General features: G+C 57.9%; 1 protein-coding gene and 1 long non-coding RNA gene across 3 annotated transcripts; one reads left to right on the plus strand and one right to left on the minus strand.

Moving 5' to 3' along the window:
* The first annotated feature begins 1,054 nt into the window (after positions 1 to 1,054).
* On the plus strand, positions 1,055 to 20,389 carry NRN1L (neuritin 1 like). The gene is made up of 3 exons (XM_075940538.1): positions 1,055 to 1,202; positions 15,488 to 15,650; positions 16,676 to 20,389. The coding sequence occupies exons 1-3, from the start codon at positions 1,136 to 1,138 to the stop codon at positions 16,962 to 16,964; spliced, it is 519 nt and encodes a 172-aa protein (XP_075796653.1). The 5' UTR covers positions 1,055 to 1,135; the 3' UTR covers positions 16,965 to 20,389.
* Positions 2,921 to 7,451, minus strand: LOC112546604 (uncharacterized). 2 transcript variants are annotated; one of them, XR_003090335.2, is made up of 3 exons: positions 7,178 to 7,451; positions 4,767 to 4,873; positions 2,921 to 3,136 (listed from the first exon to the last, which is right to left on the minus strand). It is a non-coding gene; the product is annotated as an uncharacterized LOC112546604 (long non-coding RNA). The 2 variants fall into 2 exon arrangements; XR_012906778.1 differs by having other exon boundaries at positions 2,921 to 3,455.
* Positions 20,390 to 21,941: the final 1,552 nt, after the last annotated feature.

Genomic DNA, 21,941 nt, shown 5'->3' on the forward strand with positions numbered 1-21,941 from the left:
TTTAACCCCTGCATGACTAGACTGTGTGGAAGCCGGAGCCCTGGACAAAACTGGATCCCGACTGCTGCTGGGGGAGTCGGTCTGCTTGATGGGGAGAAGGGGAGCATTAAGAGGCTTGGCATGTCTCTTCTGCTGTTTAACTGTTAGTTGCTGCTATAGACATGTACCTGTGGAAGCAAATTTACTGTGGGATAAAGGCTCCTTTACAGAAACAAGCTTCCATTAACCTGTAAAGGGCCGTGTTAACCCAAGGGGGAGGAAAGAGACACAAACTGGGCCATGTGACCGTGTTAGTAACGCACTGGAGAAAGCTCACCCTGGCTGCGTGTTTCAGTGTAAAAAAAAATCAGCTGTGAAAAAGTTAACCATGTTGACATGTACATGGCCATCCTTAGGTTTCAGAGTTAACACCCATTTAAAAGGCAGGAGCACGTTTCACCCCTTTTTTCAGTCTGTCTGCACATGCTGCCTTGATTTCCTTTCCTGTGTGACATCCACACCCTGATGCTTCGTGTTTTGTTAGTGAAAAGTGTTGGGAGCACAGTGTGGTCAGCCCACCTCCTAATGCGGCAGGAGCAGGTTCTGTTCTCTTGGAAGCGCTTCCTGTCTCCGGCAATGGCTGTGCACCTGGGAGAGGAAACCCAGCTCTCCTGCAGGCTGAGCCCAAAGTGGGCTGCACAGCCAAAGCGCCCACCTGGGCACCGAGCTGGCGGCCAGGTCAGGTTGGCAGGGAAGGGTTAGGTCTGGGCAGGGGCCGGCTAGTGGCAACAGCAGGGGCTTAGTGCAACACCTGCCTCCCTCTCAGGCCACACAGTGACTGGGGGCACGTTGCAGCCCTGAGGCCTCAGTTTCTCCAGCTGTAAAATGGGCTCAGTGCATGAGGCAATCACCCGCCTGGCTGAGGTGCAGCTCGGCCCTGAGCTGGCTCCCGCCCCTACCCCCACCGGCCACCAGGAACCAAGCCCGCCCCGGGAGCTGCGGGAAGACCCCTGGGGCTGGGCGGGGCCGGGGGGCGGGGCGATGGGCCGGCGGGGGCGGGGCCCCGGCTCGCCCAGGAGCCAGCCGGCTGCACCTGGGGCCGGGCGCTCAGTGGTGGCTGCGGGCTGCTCGGAGCCGGGCGCGGGGCGACGGCACCATGGGCGGCGGCCGGACCCTGCCCGCTGGGCTGGCGGCGGCGCTGCTGCTGCTGCGGCTGCACGTGGGTGAGTCCCCGGCCGGCGGGGGGGGCGCAGCGGGGAGCCCTCGCCGGGGGCGCAGGCTGGGGCGCGGGGAGCCCGGGGGCGCAGGCTGGGGCGCGGGGGGCGCAGGGTGCGGGCCAGGGGGGGCTCCCCGCACGGAGGCTGGGAGCTGGGAACTTGCTTCGCTCCTGTCTCCACCTCGCCGTTTGGCTCCGCTGCGTCGCCCCGGGCTCTGCGCCTGGCTCTGCCCGGAGACGCCGGGGCTTGTCGGCGACTCTCTGCCCCCCGCTCCGGCGCCGCGGGGTCCGGGGGGGTCTCCTAGCTGGGGCTGTGTGTGTCCGGATCGCGCTCCGGGCCGGGTTCCCGCACTGTCCAGCGGGGTTTCAGAGCCACGGGGGCTTCTTGGGGCGCTCGGCGCTGAACCCGCCCCCCCTTGTGCTCGGCGCTGCGCCCCGGGGCGACAGGGACCTGGCTCCTGCCCCCCCCCCCGCGCTTCCAGGCTGATGAGCCAACCAAGTGGCTGGGGAGGGGGTCCTGAGACTGCCCCTATCCCAGTCAACCCCCCCCCCCCCCCTTCCCTTCTGCTGCCTTCCCAGGCGAAACAGGCAGAGATTGGAGGCAGGTTCCCGGGGCCCCTGGGACTGTCTGTTATCCCACCCAGCTCAGGCGAACTTTCCAGCTGACGGGGTCAGAGCTGGGTCCCATGGAATTCCCTCCCCCGGCCTCCAACATCCCGGACCGGCCCAGCCTGGCTCCTTGGAGGCCTTTGCCCAGCCCCTGGCTGAGGGCTGGCTCTGCCCTTGGGCCTTGAAAACCGAAGAGCTTTTCTCCCCAAGGGGGCTGGGGCTGGGTGGGAACCGGCCGTCGACCAGAGCAAGGCGCCCCGCGCAGAGGGATGGAAAATTCCCGCCTGTGCTCACTGAGCCTGGCTGGTCTTCCTTGGTGCCTCTGACGGCTGCCAACTTCTCCAGGGACCGCCGGGGCTGTCCGGTGTGAGATGTCCCACTTCCTTCCGCTGGGTGCCCCGGCTTCTCCCCGTTCTTTCTTGTTTCTTTCAAGGCTTCCTCTATCCTACCATCTAAGGCCCAGGGGCCACAGATGCGGCCCCTGGCTTGCCTGGATCTGGCCCTGGAGGCACGGGGCTCCCCTCTCAGTATTGGGGAGCCCATGCTGGCCATCCAGACCCCCTCCACAGGTCTGGAGCACACCAAATCTACTAGCCTGGGCCTCTCCGGAAGCTCTGGTGTGCCAGGGGAATGCGGGGGAGCGTCTTTCTCGTCTCGGTCAGGGGCTGGATCAGAGAGGAGTTTGGGTTTGTTTTTTCTCGTGTGTGTGTGTGTGTGTGTGTGTGTGTGTGTGTGTGTGTGTGTGTGTGTGTGTGTGTGGGGCCCCCAACACAAGAAAGCCCCCCCCCAGTGTATCCACAGGGGAGCAGAAGGGCCCACACTGCCTTCCCAGATCCCTCTGACCCCCATGGCCCGTCTCCGGTTCCTAGAGGCGGCTCGTGGGAAACGTGGCTCTAAAAGGCCAGAGTTAGTTAGTGGAGGCTCCCTTTGTGGTCTGCCAAGTGTGGCCCAGGAAGGAGTCGATTGCCCCCTGGCCCGGGCGCTCTGCCCGCTTTGAGAGGGGCGCCAGGCTCTGTTTTGCCCCCTCGATGGGGCTGCGTTAATGCAGGGGGCTGGAGGCTGCAGGTCTCATCTGTGGGAAGATTGCTTTGGTAAGTAGATCTTATTACGGGTGGATTATTTGTTGAGGTTCTTATTCCTGGTAAGCATATTAAACATACAAACCAAACTGCTGCGTTGTCAGGCAGCCGTTCCTGGCCAGAGACAGGGAGGAGGGCAGGATTATGGGACAGGGGGAGTCCTGAGTGGCTTCTCCTACCCTGGCACGCTGGTTGCTTTCTCTGCTGGACTGGAGGACATCTCTGCAAGGTTCCTGATGGGGATGTCCCAGAGCTGCAGACGGAGGCAAAGGGCACGTCATCATTCATTCGCCACCGGCCACGTGGGCTGGACCGTCCCTCGTGCGCGGGGAGGGCCCCCAGATCCCCAACCCACAAACACAAATTAATCTCTGGCTAGACCACCGCCTGCTCGCTGATTTCTGTGGCATTTCTGCCTCTGCTGGAAGTGGTGATATTCGGGTTCCTTTGTGTGTCAATTTCTCCCTCCCCGCCAGTCCTGGGAGCCAGGGTAGCAGACTGGAGTCGCTGGCTTATTAGCGTCATTTTGATCAGGTTGGTGTTTCTGGAAACCAAGTGGGCTGAGTCTCCCGCTTGGAATGTTCAAATCAGCAGCAGGATCACGTGGGAAAAGGGAAAGAAAATGATTGTAAGTGGTTATGGATCAACGTCTGAACAGGCAAAGCGTTTTGGTGCCTGCTGCAGACCCGCCGTACCACCCTAGGGAACAGGCTGACTGGCTCCTTACGCATCTATCGACAATGCAGGAAAAGCTGCCGAGTGATCGGGGACCACTTCAATGTGAGTGACGCACTCTGGAGGTCTCCTGCTGCCAGACCTAAAATATCCTCCGAATTTCTAAATACTGGAGATGACAGTTTTGTAACTCAAGAAAATGTTACCTCCCGCATAGGGGAATTCTCTATCAGACCCCATCTCGGCAGAGAAAGAGAAACTGATCACAGAGCTAAACATTAATGAGAGCTTAGGTACACGCAATCATGCCTTGATCACATTTATAATGCACCAACAGAATGATGTCCAGCTGCTAGATATATATAAATACTTGGGGCTTTAAAAGGGTCCGTTTACAGGGCTGGAAACACTTTGAGTCAAATCAGCTGAGAGGAAGAGTTTAATCAGGAAAAAAAATGTGAATGATAATTGGGAATGGTTTAAGAACACTTTTAGAGGCTAAGGAAGCCACAATCAAGGAATAAGGCTGCATTGGTTAAAGTGACAGATTTAGAGGTGAAGTCAAGACCGTCATGATAAATTTAAAAAAATCACATGTAACAAATGCAAGAACAGGGAAGTTGTTGTTAATGAATGTCAGAAGCTAGGAACTGTGCCCTTTTGCTTCCCTTATCAATGGTCTACAAGGAGAAATAATCTGTGCCCAAGAAGGAGAATCATCATCAAATAGGTGTATTTGTAGGGGTGCGGTTCCACAGAGATGGTTCTGGGCCTTATGCTATTTAAAATGTTTATTAATGATCTGGGAGAAACCATATAATTAGCACTGATAAAATGTGCCGGTGACACACGAATTCAGAAGTGGTAAGTGATGAAGGAGATGGGTTGCTGATACAGAGAGCGCTCCCTCTATGCGGCTTAACAAACAGAAGGGTAAGGAGGGCCGGGATCCCAGTTTATAATAGGGATGTCAAATCCTGTTTAAAAAGTGAACTGGTTAAACATTAGGGTTAACCTGGATCCCATGAGTGGAGGGCTGCTCCGGCCCGGCCCGGCCTGCTGCAGGCTCCTCTGGCCAGGCCTGGCTGAGCCCACCATGCCACGGGAAGGGAGCTGGTTGAGCTGGGTCCGCTGCAGGGGAGGGAGCTTTAGTCTGACTGGGCTGCCGATTAACCTCTTACCCGGTACCCGTACCGAGCGATGCTTACCGGGTAACTGCTCACTCTCTCCATCCCTCGTTGGTAAGCACCTGCTCGGGGCGCTCAGATTTAACCCTGGTCTCTTCAGCCTGGCAGAGGAGCCAGACACATTCAGCCTGGCAATGAGGGGTGAACGGTGAGTGTAATGAACCCTTCCTGGGGTCCTGCTGGATTCTCCCGCAGGGACCGTTCTGCAATCCAGAGGGGCTGTTTCTCGGTAGGGGCAGGTCTCCGGCCTGTGTTGGGCAGGTCATATGAGGTGATCCTAGTGGTCCCATCTCACCTTGGATGCCTCTCCGGGAACCGCCCTCAGCTCCCTCACGTGGTGTTCTCTGGTAGCCTGGCCCGAGTGTGAGTTATGTGAAAGGCAGACCTGACATCTCCTGGTCGCGTTCCCTAGGCATGTGGTCACTCTCCCCACCCCCCCTCGTGCCCGCCTCGTGCAAGGCGTGATTTCCCCACCCCCCCTCGTGCCCGCCTTGTGCAAGGCGTGATTTCCCCACCCCCCCTCGTGCCCGCCTCGTGCAAGGCGTGATTTCCCCACCCCCCCTCGTGCCCGCCTCGTGCAAGGCGTGATTTCCCCACCCCCCCTCGTGCCCGCCTCGTGCAAGGCGTGATTTCCCCACCCCCCCCTCGTGCCCGCCTCGTGCAAGGCGTGATTTCCCCACCCCCCCCTCGTGCCCGCCTCGTGCAAGGCTTGATTTCCCCACCCCCCCTCGTGCCTGCCTCGTGCAAGGCGTGATTTCCCCACCCCCCTCGTGCCCTCCTCGTGCAAGGCGTGATTTCCAGAGAGCATACGCTCTCCCGAGCTTTCCCAGAGACTTGGGGCCGACTAGCTGGACTGAGGAGAGAATTCCCCCTGGGCAGGGGGAGGCAGCCTCTTCAAGAGCCAAGCTTCCCTCCCCCGCCCCCCACAAGCCACCCGCCACTGCAGGAGCAGGTCTCCAGCCTCCCCCCAGCCCCAGATCGTGGGGGGGGCACGTGGCTGGAGCAGGGGGCGGAGCGTGGGCGGGGCCACCCTTGGTGGTTGCGGAAGGCACCGCGTTCCCCTGCCTGGTACCCACCGCTGTGGAATTCACCTTCCAAGGGGCGAGGCCCGAGCGGCTTTGCTGTGCGGCGTCCCCTTCCCGGGCCAGGGTGGTGCCAGGCACGAGTTGCCCCAAGAGGGGCGGGGGAGGGGGAGCGTCTAGCGTGCAGCCTGGGTCGTTTTGCACGCCCGGGAATGGTGGGGCACAAGGGAGCACCCCGGCAGCCCCCGGCTTGCTGAGGAGGGGCTTTCGTGGGCAGCCCCAGCGCTGACAGCATAGGGGTCCCTCGCCAGGCGGGGGGGCAGGAGCAGAGGAGGTGCAGATGCCCAGTCCTAGAGCCAGGCTGCCTTGGCGGGAGGCTTAACCAGCATGACGCCCCCTCATCCCCGGGCTTGACAGCAGCATGGAACCGTCCAGGCCTGTCCCTCGCTCGGGCCCTGCTGGGTCCTCCGCCCTGCTCTGGTGCCCTGTGCCCCCGGCACCCTGGATCTCTCAGGCCTGGCCCGAGGGTGCCTGGTGCCCCGGGCAGCAATAAACAAATAACATGAGTTTGGAGCCAGTGTGTGGTCTCCTCTCCCCCCCCCCCCCCCCCCACCATGCCCCTGGGAGCAGGTTTCTGGCTCTGTGCTCAATCACCCAGCACGTGGCTTTGCTTGGGAGGAGAGAACAGCAGGATTCCTGGCTCACAGCAAATGGGGACAGGGTAGGGCTGTTGGGATGAGGGGCTGGCTAGCCCCCAGGAGAGCAGGGGCCAGGGGAAGCAGCTGGTGAAGTTTGCAGGGGGACTCTTTGGTTTCATGGCTGGCTTGTCCATCTTGCTCTCAGACTGCTTGGATCTCAACAGCTCAGCCTGTGCCTTGCTGCAGGGCATCAAGCACCCCCCTCCTTCCCCGCCTCAGGGACCCTTCTTAGGATTGGGAGCTTTTTCGGAATCCCATTCCCTGGGCACTCTCAATCTGTTTTTTTCCCCCCGGAACCTGGAGCAGACTTTCACTGTGGAAAGGTCGGCCCCTCGCCCCTTCCTGATTCTCCCCCCCCCAAAGGACTGCCCTGACCCCCTTTCCTCTTCTGATCTCCCCCTCCAGTCCCCAGCTCCATTCCTCTCCCCCTCAACCTCCCATCAGGTTCGCTGAAACTTTCTCCAACCCGGGAGAACAATGAGGTTTCAATCAAAGAGAGAGATGCACACTGGTTGTTCCCCCTCCAGTAACAATTATTTACACTGGGCCTGATAGTAAAGAAAAGTGTTTTTACAAAGGACAAACAGTCGGATTTCAGTGGTAGCAAGTTAAAACAGGCAGAGCAAAGAAAGTTACTACGTTAAAATGAAAAGAAAATGCATCGCTAGTGCTAATCCACTAAAAAAAAAAAGTATTGAATGCAAATTCTTACCGTTATGGGCTGTTCTAATTCTAGGCATAATCTTCAGGTCAGAAACTCTTTTATGCTGACCACCTGGGTCTCCAATCCTTTGTATTCTTTCAGGGTTTTCCAGACAAGCCCAAGACAAGGGGGCTGATAGCTTCCCCTTGCTTAAATAGCCTTTTCCCTAGGACAGGAATCTTGTTCTATATTCTTCCTTCCATGGAAAAATACCAGGGTCAAAATGGAATACCTGTACCAGGCAGTATGGGCACGTCTCTTACTAGTGAACTAATCCAATCACCTTTGGACTTACAGGACAAACAAGTCTGCTGAAAAGTCATTAAGTTGATCACGTAGGGTATGTCTACACTACAATGTTAGTTCGAACTAACGGACATTAGTTCGAACTAACTTTAATAGCCGCTACACTAGCGCTCCGCTAGTTCGAATTTGAATCGAACTAGCGGAGCGCTTAGTTCGAACTAGGAAAACCTCATTTTACGAGGATTAAGCCTAGTTCGAACTTACTAGTTCGAATTAAGGGCTGTGTAGCCCCTTAATTCGAACTAGTGGGAGGCTAGCCCTCCCCAGGTTTCCCTGGTGGCCACTCTGGCCAACACCAGGGAAACTCTATGTCCCCCTCCCGGCCCCGGACCCCTTAAAGGGGCACGGGCTGGCTACGGTGCCCGTGTCAGGTGCAAGCCTGCCAGCACCCAGCCAGCAGACCCTGCACCTGGTACGGCACAGAGCCACCCACCCGATGTCCCCCAGCCCACCCCCTCTTCCCGGGACCAGGCTGGCGGCTCCCGGGAGCTTGCCCTGGACCGCAAGAGGCGGGCACCTTCCTGGGCTAGTGCGGACATCGTGGACCTCGTCCACGATCTCCACACTAGGCACAGGAAAGTGGCCGTCTAGGGCAGAAGAGCTGCCAGCCTGGCCACCCAGGAGCAGGTGTGCATGAAAATCAAGGGGGTTCACTGAGACCCTCGACCCTGAGCCCTGAGCTTACAATGGCCATCCTGGGTCAGACCAAAGGTCCATCTAGCCCAGTAGCCTGTCTGCCGACAGCGGCCAACCCTACAGACCCTGGAGGGGATGGACCGAAGACAGTGACCAAGCCATTTGTCTCGTGCCATCCCTCTCCAGCCTTCCACAAACTTTGGGCAGGGACACCACTCCTACCCCCTGGCTAAGACTACTCCATGGACCCAACCTCCATGACTTGATCTCACTTCCCTTTAAACTCTGTTCTAGTTGTAGCCTTCACAGCCTCCTGCGGCAAGGAGTTCCACAGGTTAACTCTTTGCTTTGTGAAGAACAACTTTCTCTTACTAGTTTCAAGCCTGCTACCCATTCCTTTCCTTTGGTGTCCTCTAGTCCTTCTTTATGGGAACTCATGAAGAACTTTTCTGAATGCACCCTCTCCACCCAACCCCTGCTTTTAGAGACCTCTATCCTGTCCCCGCTCCATCTCCTCTTTTCTAAGCTGAACAGTCCCAGTCTCTTTAGCCTCTCTTCATATGGGACCTGTTCCCAACCCCTGATCATGTTAGTTGCCCTCCCCTCTCCCAGCCTTTCTCTTCCCCTCTCCCACCTCCTTTTCCCAGTCTCCCCCAGTTTTGTTCAATAAAGACAGAGTCAATGTTGGAAGAAACGTTATCTTTATTTTGTACATCAATAAGAAGGGGGGCTAGGGAAGGGTAAGTGGAAGGAGGTGAGGGAGGAATGGGGTACGAGCCCCCGATGCGGAGGACTGGGCTGGCTCTGCGGGCTTCTGGGGGTGGAAGCTCTCCTGCAGCCCCCCAATTGCTCCCTCTCCCCAGATCGCAGCCTGCGGCAAGTGCAGCCGGGCTGATGGCCGAGTGGTGTGATGTGCCCAGTGTGGGTACTCCGGGCACTCCAAGCCAGAACTTCTTTGCAAGCGGGGCACCCCTGAGAACTGTCTGTCCGGGGTGGGGGTCGGGACCCTTTAAGCGCAGCCCTCGGCTAGCCTGAGACAGCATCTCCATGCTCTAAGTCCTCCTCTGATGCCCTGCCGGCACTGCTTCCGGCCATCCTTAACCCCGGTTCAGGGTCCACTCAATGTGGACATGCTAGTTCGAATTAGCAAAACGCTAATTCGAACTAGTTTTTCGTTCTAGACGCGTTAGTTCGAATTAGCTTAGTTCGAATTAACTAATTCGAACTAAGTTAGTTCGAATTAGCGCTGTAGTGTAGACATACCCCAAGTCATTAAGGCGAGGGGGGGGATAATGGCTCTCATTAGCACATTTCAAACTCTAAACAGTCTGCTATTTCTAATTTCTCACACAAGAAGGATACATGCACCAACATAGGATGTTCTGATTTGTAATATTAAAATGGATCAGTTACATGAGGTGTTTTGGCCAAAGCACCTCCAAGTTACGAGCCAATTGTCATAAAGTGTGAGGGGAAAGCGTCACACCTGCTGCATCAGTGATCTGCCCTCTTAATTATTTACCCTCAGTGTTTGTCTTCTCTACAAATGTTCAGTGTTTTCATGTTTCCTTCCGAGTCTCTTTTTTTTTTTTTTTTTTTTTTTTTATAATGTTAAATAGCACCAGGACGAGAACCAATCTCTGTTGGATGCCACTAGTAACACACCCTCTCGAGGGTGATTCCCCATGTACCGTTATACGTTGGGGCCTATCAGTCAGCCAGATTTAATCAATTTAACGTGGGCCATGTTAATTTTAGATCTATCTTTTCAAATCAAAATTCCACGCAGTATCAACTCAAATGCCTTGTGTAAATGTATTCAATCCGCACTATTGTCTTTATCGAAGCAACTTGTATTGTCACGACAAAAAACTAGCAAGTGAATTTAGCAGGACTTATTTTCCGAAACCCATGTTGATTGGCATCAATTACATTAGCTTCCTTTAATTGTTTATTAATTGAGTCCCGTATCAGTCGCTCCATTCTCTGGACCAGGATCGATGCTGAGAGGCCTGTTACTTCCTGGCCATTCTAATATCAGCACAGAAGTCGCTTGCTTTCAGCTGTCTGGGTCAACATCACCCTCGGGTTCCGTGTGGCCTGCTGATGGAGAAGCCCCGATGCAGATGGAGAAAGTCTTCCTGATAAGTCCAGCAAGTATCTTTGGGAGGCTGTGGCATCCATCACCCACCTCTTTTGCAGTCGGCCAAGCATAAGGCTGGTTTCTCACCGGGGAAACAAGCTGTCCTACAGTGCATTGTGAGGGGAACTGCACATGGTGACGTCCGATACGCCTCAAGACGCACTTTAGGACAGCCGGGTGTTGTTTTCCCAGTGAGATTTAAGCAGCGTTGCTGAGCCCCTCACCCCCGGATGCCCACACCTCAAAGGTTTGCTCCTTTCTTGCGTTCCTTTCGCCGTCTGAGCAGACGGTAAAAGCTTCCGGGCCACGATGTTCTCTGCATTCCGGACTGGCATCGTCAGGCGCTTTCAGCTGCAGACTCGCCAGCGTTAAGTGGGTAGGTATTGTTCTCCGCGTGGGATGCATCGCTCTGTCGCTGCGCAGCTTCCGCCAGCCCTTGTGCATGAGCGACCATGGCGATGCTTTGAGTTGGCTTCTCATTTTGCCTCCGGGTTCTCGCAGGATCTATTAGTCAGTCCACGGCGGCCAGGAGGGCCGAGGGCTTGAGGCTTTTCTCCGTCGTGCTCTTTGTGTGCGACTTCGAAGGCTGCTTTTAGAATAAAAGGCTCCGACCTTGTTATCCGGTTGAAATCTTTTGTTTTCGGCCTGGATAGAGCAGCCACCAATGGATCTCCCCATACGGGGGTGAAAAGTTCACATTTCATCTCCCGAACATCTAATTTTAGCAGATTGGGGAGAGCATGGCTCCTTTCGCGCCTGCTACCTCCTGCTGGCGAATCTATTTTGCATTCTAGAAATGACGCTACCATTGGCTCGGTCTGTTCGGTCCCCTTATTTCCTCTGTTCCCTTCGACTTCAGCCAGGCCGAGGCGGATGCATTCGCTGGTAACGCTAAATGCTGCTTGCTTATTTGGGTACAACAGTCCCGCTGACTGTGTTTAGGAGGAAATAGCTCCCTGGTGAACCTGGAGTTACTGTCCAGCCAGGTTTGTGGCGACCTTCTGCATGATTGGACTCCTTCCTGCCTTCTGCATCTGAACAAACCAAACCCCTTTTTGGGGTCCACAGATCCACTCTTCCCTCCCTCACTTTTCAACAGCCAAGTGATTTCCTGCACTTGCCTCTCTTGCCAATGGAGCAATGTTCCCTCTAATCTTTTTCCTTCTGGTGCGGAATAATTTTTTGTGTGGGGATGTGCACCACCAGTAGACACACAAACCCAGCTGTGGGCACTCTGCTAGTCAGCAGGGTGGTGTGTGACTCTTTCCAGAGCAGCCGCACAAGCTCCCAGCTTACAGGGAACCCTGCCGGCAAGGGCCCAGGTGAGACGTGGAGCTTTGCCATGCGACGCCAAAGAGGAGTCTCTGCCCTGCCGCCATTTCTAGGTCTGTCTGGGAATTCCCTGTGGCCCTGTCCCCCTCCGGTCTCCCCGAGAGAGGAGTGGTGCGTTCCATTCGGCTGGCACGCGCCTGGGAGATGAGCCTCCCTGAGGGTGGGAGACGAGCCACCGTGGGCAGCGGCCCCTTTTGCATCCTGGGTGGGTGCGGGGGGAGGAGGGGCCGGGCTTGCAGGCTTGGCCCGGGGGCTTTGGTCAGGGCTGGGATGACTCTGGGCAGGCCTGGCACAGCTCTGCCTGTGGGTTCTTCTGGGCTCCTTGTCCCAGCTGGTTGAGTGGCGAGGCCTTGGAGTGATCCTCCATCCCCATGGGACAGATTCACACCAAACCCGCAGGGGGGGCGTTGCGGGGCTCCCCGGCGTAGCCTGGCACCGGGCAGGCCTGGACTAACTCAGCCGCAGGGGGCTCAGGGCGGCCCCAGGGGGTGGCTGTGGGCCTGGGAGGTCGTTACAGCTCTTCGGACAGAAGGACAAAAGCAGGGGAGGCACATGGAGATCGAGGATCCAGGTGTCCAGGGCTCCAGTAGGTACCAGCCACTCCCCGACTTGCCCTGCTCCGATCACAGCCCCTCCCTGCACCGTGGCCCGGCTGCTCCGTACCCACGGCCGTCCTGGGGTGACGGCCGCTCGTTCCCATCGGCCTCTGGCAGCTCTGCCTCCGTGTCCCCCTGGAGAAAACGAACCGCGTCTCCCTGCGGGGGCCTCCTGGCCCGCTTCGGTCTCGGCCTGGCGCGCGAAGGGCAGTGCGGCTGGGTCGGGGCTGCCCGCCGGGCCCCGGGGCAGCAGTAGGAGGCGCTGTTCTGCAGGGCGAGGGGGGTCTCGGCTCTGTCCACGGGCACTTCAGAGGGCAGCGTGAATCGGTGTCCGGCCGCGGGACGCGAGTTTGCGAGTGGGTGTAACTCGGAGGTTTTCCACCGTGACTTGCGGGGCTGGTGGGTTCGACCCCTCGGACAAAGCGGGCGCCATCTCGCTGGCCCTGGCTGCACCGCGGGGAAAAGTCGCGTGTGGGTGGAAACGCCAAGGCGCTCTGCAGCCCCTCCCCCGCCACACTGGGGTTTGCGCACTGCCCAGGGGGTCCTGGTGGGGGTGATGTCGGGTTTGTGGGGGGCTGACTGCTGGCACCCACCTCGGCCGGGGGGAGGGCCCGCGGCACCCGTCCTGTCTGAACGGTGCCGGCCCCAGCCCTGCTCCTGGGGGGTGCATTGGGAGGGGGGTTCTGTGTGGGGGTCTCTGCCCCGCTGCTCCCAGCCACCGGGGGCAGAGGGGAGCCTGCCGGGGTGCCCATGCAGAGCAGGTGCTGTGTCATCGCCGGATCCCCGGAGGCTGCTGATGCAAGGCCCTGTTTACAGGCTGCCGGCGCCCCGGGGGGGTTGCGGCAACGCGCCGGCGCAGCCGGGGAAGCGCCTCTGTGCGAGCTGCCAGCTCAGCCAGGCAAGGGAGTGCGGGCAAGTGGTTACAGCACAGGCGTGGGATTCGGGAGCGCTGGTGGCCCCTGGCAAGCTGCCAGCCTGGCACCCCCCCCCCCTCCACCTGCATGTTCACTCCTGGGCCCTGGCAGGTTGCAGCCTGTTCCCAGAGCTGCTGCTGATGCATCTGGGTGGAAGGCAGGGCTGGCTGCATCCCCCAGCTACCACTCTGCTTTCTGCCCCTGCATCATCCGGGTTCCCCTGGGCTCTGGGACCCCAGCCTGGCTGCTCCCCCCCGCCCCGTGCCCTGCCCGAGGGGGGCTACTGATGCGTTTGATCCTCCTGAATCGGCTGCCCCCTGGCTGGCCCAGACCTCTGCAGAGCGCGGGGCAGGGGGGCCCCACGCCAGGGCTGCCTGCTCGCTGGCTAGACCTCCGGCTCGGAGACTCCTTCCACGTTCCCCACGCTGCGACCTGGCGGTGGGCACGGCCAACGCAGGAGCCCCATCCCCGACGGACATCACCAGGAAATCGGCTCCCCCCTCCCACACCGGTGGTTCTACCTCCTTGTCTCTAGGACGGGGGCGGGGCACGGGCCAGATCTGGTTCGCCCCCTAGTGGGCCGGCACAGCTGTATTTACCCGCGTCTACGCAAGTACTGGCAATTGCAGCTCCCATTGGCCATGGATCGCCATTCCCGGCCAATGGGAGCTGCAGGAAGTGGTGTCCCGGTCTATGCTGCTTCCCGCGGCTCCCATTGGCTGGGAAAGGTGGCCGGTGGCCAATGGTAGCAGTGATCGCCCGTACCTGTGGCGGTGAAGGTAAATATAACCGGGCGGCCCACCAGGGGCCGTTTTATCGCCCGCTCCTACTCCAGGATGTTTAACGTGGCTTCTGTTTGCTTCCTTGTAACGGGGGCTGCTTGCTCCCTGTCTGTCGTTCTGAGGGAAACAAAATGCAAGTTGAGCAGCACCTGCTGCCTCTTGCCCATTTTATTGCTCCCTTAGTCTGAGCCTCATGCAAAGTTTGTCTTTCAAACGCTTTTTTGTGCCACGAGCGGTTTTCCTGTTACATGTTTGTCAACGCAATGCTAACCCTGACACGCACAAGCAGTTGTGACCCTGCGCCCCCTTCGCTTGCACTTTCCCCAAAACTCTGATGGATTTTAAGAACATAAGAACGGCCGTACTGGGTCAGCCCAAAGGTCCATCTAGCCCCGTAGCCTGTCTGCTGACAGTGGCCAGCACCAGGTGCCCCAGAGAGGGTGGGCCGAAGACAATGATCAAGCAATTTGTCTCCTACCATCCCTCTCCAGCCTCTGACAAACAGAGGCCAGGGACACCATTCCTACCCCCTGGCTAATAGCCTGGACCTAACCTCCATGAAATTATCTAGCTTCTCTTTAAACTCTGTTATAGTTCTAGCCTTCACCGCCTCCTCTGGCAAGGAGTTCCACAGGTTGACTACACGCTGTGTGAAGAAGAACTTTCTTTTATTAGTTTTAAACCTGCTACCCATTAACTTCATTTGGTGTCCTCTAGTTCTTCTATTATGGGAACTAATAAATAACTTTTTTTTTTTTTTTTGATCTGAGGAAGTGGGTCTGGCCCACGAAAGCTCATCATCTAATAAACCATCTTGTTAGTCTTTAAAGTGCTACATTGTCCTGCATTTTGCTTCGGTCACCAAATGAAATTAATAGGGAGCAGGTTTAAAAGAAACCAAAGGCAGTGTTCACACAGCACACAGTCAACCTGTGGAACTCCTTGCCAGAGGATGTTGTGAAGATCAGGACTTGAACAGGGGGTCATAAAAGAACATATAAATACATGGGGGATAGATCCATCCATGGCTATTGGCAGGGATGGTATCCCTGGCCTCTGTTTGTCAGAAGCTGGGAATGGGCGACGGGACGGATCACACAAGGATTCCCTGTTGTGTTCCCTCCCTCTAGGGCACCTGGCATTGGCTGCTGTGGCCACACGGGGCACTTGGCTTGAGGGCCCTTCAGCTTTGAATTTCAGCTGCCGTTTTGTTGCCTGGTCAGTGGGATCCCTCTGCAACTCGCTGCCCAAAGTGCTTTGCTTTGGGGTCAGTGGAGGGCAGTGCCCATCCCGGCCATGCAGCCACCTCTGGGGAGGAAGTAACGGCCACACCCCAGGGGACAGCGGGTCGCAGTGAGCCAGCGTGGGAGGGGTCGGCGGACTAGCGGCTGTCCCATGGGCGACGTCCCTTCTACAAACGCACGGTTCAGCGGGGGATCCGCCCTGCCCCCCGAGGCCGGATGCACGCAGGCGCAGCGGGGGATGGGGGCCCAGGGCAGTGGGGAGAAGCCCCAGGGTGGGGCCTGGGGGCGCTGGCTGGGCTGCAGGCCTGCCCCGCGTGGGCTGAGCGCCGAGGGGGATAACCGGTGACTCTCTCGTCCCCTCCACAGCTGCGGCCGAGGACCCGGTGGGCGCGGCCGGGAGGAGATGTGACACCATCTACAAGGGCTTTGCCGAATGCCTCATCAGCCTGGGAGACAGCATGGCCCGGAGCGTCCAGACGCCGGCGGAGGACAGCGGGCAGGAGGGGCAGGAGCTGGACACCATCTGCAGGTGAGTGGGGCAGCGCCCGGCAGCTGCCCCCCAGACAGTGGGGTCGAGGGCGGAGGGAGGGAGCCCGGGCGGGTGGGAATGGGGGCAGGTTCCCAGCCTGGCTCCCGGGGAGGGGCGGCAGGGGTTCGGGGTGCGGGAGTCCAGTGCCGGGGAGCCGGCTGGCCTGGGCATGGTGGAGGAGTCAAGGGGGCCTGAGCGTCGCAGGGCCTGTCTCGTCCCGCTTGTCGGCCGGGCCCGGGGGCTCGCCGTGGGCACGGGGCTCTTGGCACAGGCTCTGGAAGACCAGACTGGCGCGGGGCAGGGAGGGACGAGCTGAGGGTGACACGGGGCCAGGCTGGCGAAGGCTGGGGTGGGGCAGGGCCGTGTTGGCTTTGGGTAGGGTGGGGCTGGCTGGGGTGGGCGTGGCTAGGCTGTCCTGTGGGCGGAGAGCAGAAGGCCAGGGGCGGAAGTGAGGTTTTTCCTGTCCCTCCCCCCTCTTCACAGCCTTAATTACGCCTGTCGCGCTCACCCCTGGCCCTGCCCCTTTCCCTTTATGGGCACTTTCCAGTTCAGAAGGTCCTGAGTCTGGGGGCTTCGGTTCCACCTCTGTACCCCGGGGAAGGGAGGGGAAAAGAGGCTGGAGATTGGCCAATGTCACCTTTTCGTGGGTTCTGAGTATTTCTTGCCTCTCCCGACGGGTTGCTTGACTCAGGCAAATATACAGACCTAAATGCTGTATTACCATCACGTGTGAGGAGCCAGGCTGGCTATGGGGTGGGGCAGAGTTAAGGTGATTATGGGTGGTCAAGGGCTGGGTGGGCTGTGGGTGAGCCAGGCTGGCTATGGGGTGGGGCAGAGTTAAGGTGATTATGCGTTGGCTAGGGCTGGGCAGGCCAGGCTGGCTAAGGGTTGGGTGGATCGGGGCTGTGTTGGCTATGGGCATGGGGCGGGGTGGCTGTAGGGCGGTGGAACACACAGCGTACAAGGCCTGATAACCACAGACCCCTCCAGTCCTTGTCCCTGACTCTCCCCTCCGCCCGGCCCAGATCCTGGGACGACTTTCACAGCTGCGCCAGCGGGGTCCTGTCCAGCTGCCCGGAGGAAGCTGCTGCCATCTGGGAGTCGCTGCGCCAGGAGTCCAGGAAGATCCAGTTCCAAGGGAACCTGCACGACCTGTGCAGCGCGCGGACCAGGCCGCCTGGCAGCGTGCGGGGCCCGGCCGCCGACGAGTCGAAGCAGGCGACGCTGCGGGGCTCTGCCGGGCTCCCCCGCACCAGCCCGCTGGCCCTGCTGCCGCTGCTGGCACTCACGGCGCTGCTGGCGCCCTTCGCATAGCGGGGGGCTCTGTCCGGTCACCCAGCAGACTCTCGCCAAGAGACCAGGGCTGGGCTGAAGAGCCAGCGTGCCTGGCAGCCCTGGCCTCCCTCCAGCCAGCGGGGGCTGTGAGGCAGCCGGAGCCTGGCTTCCCCTTGGAGCCCTTGGGCCCTGCATTTCTACCAGCAGCTCTGTGGGTGCTCAGGGGGATCCGGACCACAATCCCTGAGCCCCTCCCCCGCCACCCTGGGGGATCCGAGCCTGGGAACGTTCCCCCCAGAGCCCTGCGGCTCCTTCCCCCGGGCCTGGCCCTGCCCTCTGCCGCGGGCTCTGCACCAGGCCTCGCCGTGGGCGCCTACGTGGGGCAGGCCTGGCCCCTCCCAGCACCGGGTGCCAGCCTCTCCCGCTCTCCAGCTGGGCCACACCCATGGACAGCAGGGGCCAGGCCCACCCACGGGGGGGCAGCTGGAGTCCTGGGCCCTTGAAATGGCCGCCAGAGCGCATGGGGCAGGGCTGGCCGGGGGAGGCTGGCCCCCAATCCCGCCCTTTCCACCTAAGGTCCTGCCTGGAGCTACCCCCACCTTGGAGAGGCAATTCTCGATTTAGTCCTGAGTGGAGTGCAGGATCAGGTCCAGGATATAACCGTTACGGGACCGCTTGGGAATAGTGACCATAATATAATAACATTCAACATTCCTGTGGTGGGAAGAACACCTCAGCAGTCCAGCACCCTGGCATTTAATTTCAAAAAGGGGAATTACACAAAAATGAGGAGGTTAGTTAAACAGAAATTAAAAGGCACAGTGACTAGAGCCAAATCCCTGAAAGCTGCATGGAAACTTTTTAAAGACGCCATAATAGAGGCCCAACTTAAATGTATACCCCAAATTAAAAAACATAGCTAGAGACCTAAAAAAGAGTCACCGTGGCTTAACCACCATGTAAAAGAAGCAGTGAGGGACAAAAAGGTATCTTTTAAGAAGTGGAAGTCCAATCCTAGTGAGATAAATAGAAAGGAACATAAACACTGTCAAATCAAGTGTAAACATGTAATAAGAAAAGCAAAAAAAGATTTTGAGGAACAGCTAGCCAAAAACTCAAAAAGAAATAACAAAATGTTTTTAAGTACATTAGGAGCAGGAAGCCTGCTAAAAAACCTGTGGGTCCCCTAGATGATCGAGCTATAAAAGGAGCAATTAAGGACGATAAAGCCATTGCGGAGAAACTAAATGATTTCTTTGCTTCAGTCTTCACGGCTGAGGACGTTGGGGAGATTCCCAAATCTGCACCGTCCTTTGTGGGTGATGAATCTGAGGAACTGTCCCGGATTGAAGTGTCATTAGAGGAGGTTTTGGACCAAATAGAAAAACGTAATGTTAACAAATCTCCGGGACCGGATGGCATTCATCCAAGGGTTCTAAAAGAACTTAAATGGGAAACTGCTGAGCTATTATCTGTGGTTTGTAACCTATCCTTTAAATCGGCTTCCGTACCTAATGACTGGAAGGTAGCCAACGTGACACCAATATTTAAAAAGGGCTCTAGAGGCGATCCTGGCAATTACAGACTGGTAAGTCTACCTTCAATACCAGGCAAATTAGTCGAAACAATAGTAAAGAATAAAATTGTGAAGCATGTGGAAGAACATAATTTGTTGGACAAAAGTCAACATGGTTTCTGTAAAGGGAAATCCTGTCTTACTAATCTATTAGAGTTCTTTGAAGGAGTTAACAAACATGCGGACAAGGGGGATCCAGTAGATATAGTATACTTGGATTTTCAGAAAGCCTTTGACAAGGTCCCTCACCAAAGGCTCTTGTGTAAATTACATGGCCATGGGATAAGAGGGAAGGTCCTTTCTTGGATTGAGAACTGGTTAAAAGACAGGAAACAAAGGGTAGGAATAAATGGTAGATTTTCAGATTGGAGAGGGGTAACTAGTGGTGTACCCCAAGGGTCAGTCCTGGGACCAATCCTTTTCAACTTATTCATAAATGATCTGGAGAAAGGGGTAAGCAGTGAGGTGGTAAAGTTTGCAGATGATACAAAACTGTTTAGGATAGTCAAGACAGAAGCAGACTGTGAGGGACTCCAAGAAGATCTCACCAAACTGAGTGATTGGGCAACAAAATGGCAAATGAAATTCAATGTGGATAAGTGTAAAGTAATGCACATCGGGAAAAATAACCCCAACTATACGTACAGTATGATGGGGGCTAATTTGGCTACGACAAATCAGGAAAGAGATCTTGGAGTTATCGTGGACAGTTCTCTGAAAACTTCCACACAGTGTGCAGCGGTGGTCAAAAAGGCAAATAGGATGCTAGGAATTATTAGGAAAGGGATAGAAAATAAGACCCAGAATATCTTACTGCCCCTGTATAAAACTATGGTGCGCCCACATCTTGAATACTGTGTACAGATGTGGTCTCCTCACCTCAAAAAATATATTTTGGCCTTGGAAAGGGTTCAGAAAAGGGCAACTAAAATGATGAGGGGTTTGGAACGGGTCCCATATGAGGAGAGGTTAAAGCGACTGGGACTTTTCAGTTTAGAAAAGAGGAGACTGAGGGGGGATATGATAGAGGTCTATAAAATCATGAGTGGTGTGGAGAGGGCCGATAAAGAAAAGTTATTTATTAGTTCCCATAATAGAAGAACTAGAGGACACCAAATGAAATTACTGGGTAGCAGGTTTAAAACTAATAAAAGAAAGTTCTTCTTCACACAGCGTGTAGTCCACCTGTGGAACTCCTTGCCAGAGGAGGCTGTGAAGGCTAGGACTGTAACAGAGTTTAAAGAGAAGCTAGATAATTTCATGGAGGTTAGGTCCATAAAAGACTATTAGCCAGGGGATAAAATGGTGTCCTTGGCCTCTGTTTGTCAGAGGCTGGAGAGAGATGGCAGGAGACAAATCGCTTGATCATTGTCTTTTGTCCACCCTCTCTGGGGCACCTGGTGCTGGCCACTGTCGGCAGACAGGATACTGGGCTAGATGGACCTTTGGTCTGACCCAGTACGGCCGTTCTTATGTTCTTGCCCAGGGGCTGGCAAAGTCTCTCGGCTGCCCTGGCAGGGCACGTGGGCCCAGTGTAGGCGCTTGCATATGGCCGTTGGGGGCTGCCTTGGCCGTGGGCGCAACCTGGCTGGGGACCTGCCCACCCCCTCTAGGCTGGTACCCAAGCAGCCCCTGGCTATGGGCGGCCTCTCCCCCCCGCCTGCACCCCACGGGCCTAGAGCACCTGCCCTCCCCTTGAATCACCACCAGCAGCGGGCGGGGCTGGTTTTTGCCTGCCCCACAGATGGTCTTTGGTCGGTGTTACCGGGCGCGGCATGACCAGCCCCTGCGCGCTGGGTCGGCCTGTCCCTGGAGGCTGCGCCTGCGTCTCTGCCGGGAGCCGTTCAGATGTATCTATATTTCTATTAAAAGGCACTTTTGCAGTTCTCCCAGGTCTCTCCCGCGGTGGCGTGTGTGGGGCTGGCGCTTGCCTCCGGCTGCCCGGCTCTAGGCTGTTCGGTTGGGAACCAGGCCCTCTGGTATTTGAGCTCTCTGGTCGGGAAACGCATTGAGAGAATACCGGCCATTTTTCTAATTATCACGCGGATCCGTCCGTAGTCGCGCACTGCCTGGCTGGCCGACACGCTCCCGCGGCGGGACCCTCCCTGCACGCGTGTGTCGCCCAGCCAGGCAGTGCGCGACTACGCAGTAGAGCGGAGGGGGCGGGGCGGAATCACTGGGGCAGGACTCGCCTGTGTGCCCACCGGGACCGGCCAGTTCCCCCCCCCCCCACTCCCTCCCTGAACCCCTCCCAGGCAGCCCTGCTTCCTGCTGGCTTGTTCCTGCCCCCCCCCCCCATTTCTCCCAGCCAGCCCCGACTACCTCCTGGCCAGGCCTGCTCCATGCCAGCCAGTCCCCCCCCCCCCCCCCCCCCCCCCCCGCCCCAACCTCCACCCATCCAGCCCTGCTTCCCTCCTGGCTAGTCCCTCCCTTCTCCCTCCCCCCCCCCCCCCCCCCCCCGGACCTGAGATCAAGTGTGTCGGGTATTTTTTTGACACCATCTGGTAACCCTGTAGGCGGGTGGACAGGCTCACCTCCTCAGGGCTGGGGCGGGTGGCCGATGCTGGGGACGCTAGGAAGGGGGTGGGGTTGAGGGCAGGGTGGGGCTCACCTGTTGGCGAGCTGGCCTGGCTTGGACGGTGGAAGGAGCAGTCCACCCCGCTTAGCCGGAAGGGGGATGGTGACGGGGGAGCCAGCCTGGCTCGGGCTGTGGGGGGCCCAGCTGGTCTGTTGGGGGCCCTGGGCCTAGCGAAGACGCTGGTTTGGGGGCACGGCGGTGTCAGAATGGGGCGCTGTTGCAGGGTTGATCAGGCCGCACAACAGACCACTAAACCGGCTTTACAGAACGACGAACGTGAGGCGACTAAATCTACCTTCCGCAGACTTTATCAGCACTGCAGGAGCAAGCTAGAGCTAGTTCAGGAGAAAGCAATTTTAAAAAAGCATGAAAAGGCAGGTTAAAAGCAATGTTTAAATTAACCAGTTAACACTCGAACTCTTAACCCAATTTAACACACACTCCTAGTCCCACGCACCCCTCGCCCTCGCGGGCCGGCTCGTCCCACGCACCCCTCGCCCTCGCGGGCCGGCTCGTCCCACGCACCCCACTCACCCTCGCGGGCCGGCTCGTCCCACGCACCCCACTCACCCTCGCGGGCCGGCTCGTCCCACGCACCCCACTCGCCCTCGCGGGCCGGCTCGTCCCACGCACCCCTCGCCCTCGCGGGCCGGCTCGTCCCACGCACCCCTCGCCCTCGCGGGCCGGCTCGTCCCACGCACCCCACTCGCCCTCGCGGGCCGGCTCGTCCCACCCCCCACTCGCCCTCGCGGGCCGGCTCGTCCCACCCCCCACTCGCCCTCGCGGGCCGGCTCGTCCCCCGCACCCCTCGCCCTCGCGGGCCGGCTCGTCCCACGCACCCCACTCGCCCTCGCGGGCCGGC

Source organism: Pelodiscus sinensis, chromosome 12 (assembly GCF_049634645.1).
Source record: "Pelodiscus sinensis isolate JC-2024 chromosome 12, ASM4963464v1, whole genome shotgun sequence".
Lineage (NCBI taxonomy): Eukaryota > Metazoa > Chordata > Testudines > Trionychidae > Pelodiscus > Pelodiscus sinensis.

What these genes read in the sequence shown, in the direction of transcription:
- NRN1L (XM_075940538.1), top strand. Translation starts at nt 1,136, where the DNA reads ATGGGCGGCGGCCGGACCCTGCCCGCTGGGCTGGCGGCGGCGCTGCTG. An exon ending in GCTGCTGCGGCTGCACGTGG is followed by an intron (nt 1,203 to 15,487) that starts GTGAGTCCCCGG and finishes TCCCCTCCACAG; the next exon opens with CTGCGGCCGAGGACCCGGTG. An exon ending in GAGCTGGACACCATCTGCAG is followed by an intron (nt 15,651 to 16,675) that starts GTGAGTGGGGCA and finishes CGCCCGGCCCAG; the next exon opens with ATCCTGGGACGACTTTCACA.